The following is a 6584-nucleotide window of genomic DNA, read 5'->3' on the forward strand; positions in this document are numbered from 1 at the left end:
ACTTATCGCTTTGTGCTATTGTCTTCCAGATTCATGAAAAACTGCATTATTATGAAAAACAGAACCCGGTGCCCATACTCCACGGTGCAGCAGCCTTGGCAGATGATGTAAGTGTCCCCTGCTGAGATCACTGGTACCAAGTCTCCCAAAAAACTGTCTGCAAGCAGAACTCCTCATAGTGCAAACATATGAATATAATCCTCTGAGATGAAATCATAAGAAGCTGCAAATGTTTCCAAAGGTGCTGTCATCACCGGGCTTGTTGCTGATATTACTTTGATTTTTATTCACTTGCCTGTTATAAAAACATTGCGTGTAGATAGCCTCTTGTTCTGCTTTAGTAACTACGTAATAGAAATTACAGGTTGGAACTCTACTGGGAGGGGAAAAGCTGTCAACTATTAGTGTTTTGAGAAAGTCACAGACAAGAGGAATGCTTTGGAAAAATAAAGACAAATGAGATAGCAGCACTGCTGACAGAACATGAAAAATGACAGATAATACTACAGAAATGAAGCATATGAAATGCCTAGGAAGGAGGCTTGTTAAAAAAAAATCATAAACTATTTAAGAAAAAGTACAGTAGTGATTTATTGATATTGGAGCTTTCCAAATTACCTTCATAACCAAAAAATAAATTGTAAAAGTGGTCGGCATTGATGGAGTAGTTAATTTCCTGTTACTATAATTTTTATTTTAAAGAAAAAAATCCAACCTGCCATTTCTTGCTATTTGGTTAATTCTAGGATTCAGATGAATTGTGCACACACCTGTATAAACTATGACTGAACCTGAGGTAGGCCAGGATAGAGAAATGTTTAATAAACTGTGGTTTAGGTGAAATCCAGAAATCGTTGTTGCAATTGATGATCTCAGGTTGTTTTTTGGAAAAGGCAATATGTATTAGGATCCGCTTCAATTATGGCATGTTTGAAATTTCACATGCTTTATAGATGTTGTAAAACCTTAACTATCTTTTTATATAATAAATAGCTTTTGATTTTTAAACTTTAGAAATGGTTAGATGTTGTGAATTGAGAACAGTAACATTTTAACGAAAAACTAAATTAAACATATTTGAAGTCTATTGAAAAAAGGATATAATGTAATTTACTCATGTTTCAGTAGGAGGGGAGCTATATCCTGTAACATACCAAATATAATAATGCATTAACTTTGACATCAGGCATATATTAGTAATATTTTTTTAACCTTCAAGTAGCTTTGAATAATGTTGATAGTAATTTTGAAAATTAGAAAGCTGGTTGAAATTCTCTTCATTAAGTTCTTGGTGACATATTAATAATCCTTGTTAACATTTGTGTTATGGATCTCTGGGCTAAAATTCTTAATAAGAATCATTTCTTATTTTTGGATGCAAAACTTAGTTCTTGATATTTTCAGGAATGCTGAGCAATCTCATTCTTTGTTCAGCCCCATTTAAAATGTATGCTTTTGAAAATCCCCAAATTAAAGTACTCTGTCACTCCTCAGTTGAGAGAGGTTGGGGTTTTTAACTCTATGAATGTATTATTATGTATATAGGGTAGTATTTTTAAAATGTACATATGTTGGGCCATGAGTGTCTCTAGATACCTGCCTACTTTTCAAGCACAGCTTCTTTTTAAAGATCCTTTTGCTGGTTCTTCGTTTGTGCTGGTTTTATGGGCACTGTCCCATAGAATGAGGATGCCCTTTGGCAGCTGAAGTCAGGCTAGCACACTGCAGGATTTTCTGTGTTTCAATAGTTATCAGCAAATTTTGAGGAGGTTAATTTACATGCAGTGGGTGTTTTAACTCCAAAACCCATGGAGTTCCAGGATTAAAGTGCTATTCAATTTTTGGCACATTTGTCTGACTAGTTGTCAGCTTCAGGGATTTAAGAGCATGTTGGTGATACAAACCACACTTTCATTTCAATAGGCTTTAAATTAATATTTTGTTTTCCTAGTGATAGTAACTGTTACATAGTTAAACAAAGAAGGAGATATTCTTATTAGCAAGTTAATATTTCCTGTTTGATTTAAAACCCAAATTTGAAGTGCTGCTAACATAACTAAAAACTGTTTAAGGAGTGTGTTTTTATTCTTGTGTTATTTTTTTTTTTAAAGCCATTTTAGAGGTAACAATTGTGGTAAGGCTTCTTTTCTAAACATTTTCATATTCCTAGCTGCTATACCTTCTCTCTCCTCACCTCCAGTGACTTTCAGGCTGAATTTCCCATCAGAGATTCTGCTTGCCTCTTATTTTGGAGCAGCAGTGTCTGACGTAGGACTCTTGATTTCATGCAAATGTTCTAAACATTGCTGGCACTATAGGTATATACAGCAGATAAGGCCTCTAGGTTATTAGAAAGACTGTTCTGGCAGAAGAAGTTTCAGAACTTTCTCCAGAAGCTTTAAACCCCGAGGCCCCGGTGCTCCTCACCTCGCCAGCCTCACTCCACATCTGCCCCTCTCCCTTGCTTTGTTTCCCCCTCTCTATAGTGGCAGCTCTTCATAAAGAGCTTGGTGAAATGTTATCGTTCCCTCAACAGAGAATCATAGAAGAGGTTCTCTGACAGCTTTTCCTGCAGTCTTTGGCATAGGAGGTGATCGGCATGGTATCAGTGTGCCCAAAGTATTCCATATAGTTTGTACTGCTGCTGGTCGCTGTCACAAATCTCAGCACTTCAACAACAACAACAACAAATGAAAATCGAGTCCAAAACTGCTGGAAGCACAACAAGCAGCTCTGGTGATACCTGTTTGCTGATCTGGAAATGTGGCTTTGTCTTCTTCCTCTATCAGTCTTCGGTCTTCCTCCTCCTCTTCTATGATGGGGTGTGACGTGTCTTTAAGACTTTTATGGAAATATTTGGAAAAACCTTGTAAATTATATAAATGAAAACAGATTTTTGATGATTTCATCTCTGAACAAATATTTTTCTAAATTATGAGATTAAAAAGTCTGTTAAAGCAATGACTATTTCTTCTGTTTCTCACTGTTCTAAACCTTATGTACATGCATTTATATTTGCACCACCAAAGCAAACGCCAGTTCTGCTGAAGTTAATAGATGCTTGTGCACAGTTCATCTGAGAGAAATGCTGAAGCAGTCATTCTTACTGAGTGATTACTAGTCTTCATCAATGAAACATGAATGAATAGATTTTATTCTCTAGTGGTGAGTAGTACAAGCTAAAGAATGAAAAGACAACCAAGGGGAACCTGTGTCATAGACCTGCTGTCATTCATATCACAGATTATTTTCAGCTTTGCAGAGCTTTTCCACAGAACATGCAGACTAGACTGCAGCCAGATTACCTCAATACTTGGCTTTATGTGCCTAAAATATTTCATTCTGACCTTTCCTACAGAGATCATTTTCTAATCTTTCAGTATTAAGACACAAATATTGTTAAGATTAGCACTGATGTGTTTGATGGATGTTTTTATCTATGAATTATAGTTAAAAGGCTGTGGGACTGTAGGTGATGAATTTTTGTTTCAGTCCTGTTAACCCTGTATTAATTTGAAGGTTAAAGAAAAAAGTATTCAAACCATGTCTGATGTATATAACAGATTCTAGAATTGTCTATTATATATAATTATGCAAAATATTCTTCTATCCGTTTATCTTGAAAATTTGTACGAAATGAACGTACAAATTTAAAATCAGGCTAAACGAATAAAATTACTTGCTGCAAATAACCAGTCTTTCTTTGAGACATTTTTATGATACTGATTTAATGCAAAGAAAATAAGTGATTATCTGAAATCACGTTTTGGATTATGAGCCATGTAGCTTCAGAATTTTAAACTGAAGTTCAGCGTTGTGAAATATGTTTTAGCTTTCCGTTCTTCTGGAAAAATAGTTCGAGTCTGAAATCCTGCAGTAAAATATGCCTCTTGAGTCCAAATTAGTTGAGAATGTCATGATAAGAAAAACTCAAGACGTGAGCCAAATAGCCATGGGATTAAACGTTAGACTGCTGCTCTATTGTTCACCAAACCACAATTTTGTAGTATAACCAAACATAAATTTTACTGATCTTGTTGTTAGGACATAGTTTGTGCATTTCAGGGGCTTGAATTGCTGATGACCTGTTATAAACTATATTATGATTAACCCACTTCACGTTTAACAAGCTCCTTCCAGTGTATGTGTAAACATAATAAAAGGTTCAGATTGCTTGCACTGTAGGGGCACTTTGCTTTCTTATCCCAGTCCTAAACAGCACCGCTACTGTGGGTTTTTGGAAGCAGTGTGGATTTCACCACCTCATTCAAAACTGTTTTTTATAGACAGTGTCAAAGTTTGATCCAGTCGTTTTTACAAGCAGTCCTTTGTCTGCACGCAAAGGACCATTCACTTAAATGAAGTGCTGGGATTTGCCCCCATCGCTATAAATCAGAATGTGATCTGGCTGCACCGTTGCCAGAAATGATTACTTGTGTTAAACAGAGCCAAAAGGCCTGGCTTAAATCTGGTCCGCCGAGGGCCAGAAAAAGAAGCGCGGTGATTGATGGTGTTTTTCTTCATGCTGACTTCTGTTTGAACACGCTGGAAAGTAATAACCTTGAACAAGATGGATTCTGGGTTGTCACCGATGCACTGGGTAAAACAACGCTTTGCTAATGGTCTTTGTGTCAATTCCATCTCCCACCCAGCTGGCTGAGGAGCTGCAGAGCAAGCCACTGAGCAGTGAGATAAGAGAACTGTTGAAACTCCTCTCAAAACCCAATCTCAAGGTGAGGATGCGTTGCACCTGCAAAGTGCTTTCTGCATGGGTGTCTGCATCTGCTTCCTCGGGCTGCCTGGGGGGTCTGTCTGCTTTAACGAGTATGTGTGCTTTTAAGAAGGGACACAATGTTAATAGGAAATACCTGTTATGAAGAAACACATTTAATGTTGCCTATAAATTATTATGCTGTTACTGATATTTATGAAAGGAATTCAGTGGAAAGCCATTGTTTATTTACAATGGATATTCCAAAAAGTAGATACTTGATTTTTTTTTCGTCTTTTGCTAACTTTTACTGCATGCGCTTCATAAATTCATTCCAAATGTGCTTTTACTAGAAGGTTTTCAGTCATACCATTGATTTAATTGCACTGGGCATAAGTAACACAACCTGGTACTTGGAATAAAATTCCTGATGGATATTTAAAAAAAAAAAAATATCTAATTTTGAAAACTCCTGGGGTTCTCTGTGGTGCTTTTGGGGAACTTGATACCTTTTATCTGACAGTAGACTATAGAACCATTGAACCACTCAGGTTGGAAGGAGGTTGTCTAGTCCAACGTGCTGCTCAAAGCAGGGTCAACACTGAGTTCAGAGCAGGTTGCTCAGGGCTTCCTCCCATCAGGTCTCAAAAATGCCTGGGAACAGACATTCCACAAATGCTCTGTGCAGCCTCTTGCAATTCCTGATTATCCTCCTAGTAAAAACTGTTTCCTTATATCCAGTCAGAACCTCCCCTGTGTATCATTGTTAATGCACACTATCACATTATTTTTCCACTCTAAAAAGGAAGACCTTAGTGCTCTAGCATATTGCAATGATAATTAAATGCAGCAGTTGATAAGTTTAGAGGAAAACTGTAGAGCAGAAAGGAGCCCTTTTAAAGACAGCTGCTTCTTTATATTCCCTGTAAAACACTGATCTCAAAACCTGAGACATTAGGATATCTTCAAAGTGCTACAAAGTTTTAAAGATTGATTATGCCTCTTTTTTAAAGATTTTTGCACAGTTGGTTATTCCATAGTTTCCAAAGTGACAAGCTGTTTTTCTCTGAAGGGGAAGGCAATGCCGATGGTTTATTACAAGAGGAACTGTTGGTGCATCAAATTGCAGAGATCCTAAGCTTCACTGTAGGTGTTTCCTTAGTGACTGTCCCCATGTGTTTCATACTTCTGAAGCTTTAGTGGACTGAGTCTGAAGACAGCTTGTTTGCCACAACTGCATTTCTCCCTTTTTTCTTTTCTCTCCCCCCCCCCGACCTCCCTTGCTTGCTTTCTCTTATTCACTCACTCTCGCTGTCTGTTCCTTGGAAGTGGTTAAATGCAATATGATAATCGTAGTGGGATTTAAGGAAAAGAAGTGCTTTACCCTCAGCGTGGTTAATATGATTGAACAACTGCAGTAACTCAGCAAATGTCTTGGCTGTAGGAAGAGATGGCCAGCTGCAGGGTACCAAGCCCTTTGCATGGCCAGACTGCCTAATCCTGCACAAGAGACACACACGTTTCCCTGCCCTGCATAGCTTGCAGGTGTTTGTGTGAGTTAGGGGAAAGAAATGACAGTATGCCTGATATTTTTGCCTATCCATTATCTTCTCCATCCACCTTCTCATGGCAAACATGCATGGGAGAGACGGTAAATTTCACCGCTCCCTCCTCCGTCACGTTGACCAGACAATGTGGGACTCAGTATTTCCAGTTCCTCCCCAGAGATGCCCTCGAGTCTGCTCAGCTGTATCCGAGCTTATGCCATACATTGCGTAAGATTTTCTAGCCCTTCACTATTAGGTTGGTGGCTGGAGAGGGTTTCTTTGTTTCTTTCCTTCTAGATTCCTGGGGCAAAATGATGTCTAGAACA

At 38.0% G+C, this 6584-nt stretch overlaps 1 protein-coding gene across 1 annotated transcript in view; it reads left to right on the plus strand.

The window, feature by feature from the left end:
* The window catches only part of MPP7 (membrane protein, palmitoylated 7 (MAGUK p55 subfamily member 7)), a 114322-nt gene that overhangs the window by 44112 nt on the left and 63626 nt on the right, over positions 1–6584 (plus strand). The window contains exons 3-4 of the mRNA XM_009329113.1: positions 30–107; positions 4653–4733. Coding sequence (XP_009327388.1) covers positions 30–107; positions 4653–4733 — 159 coding nt within the window. The remainder of the gene's footprint in view (positions 1–29; positions 108–4652; positions 4734–6584) is intronic.

Source organism: Pygoscelis adeliae, unplaced genomic scaffold (genome assembly GCF_000699105.1).
Source record: "Pygoscelis adeliae isolate BGI_AS28 unplaced genomic scaffold, ASM69910v1 Scaffold427, whole genome shotgun sequence".
In the NCBI taxonomy this organism is placed as follows: Eukaryota; Metazoa; Chordata; class Aves; order Sphenisciformes; family Spheniscidae; genus Pygoscelis; species Pygoscelis adeliae.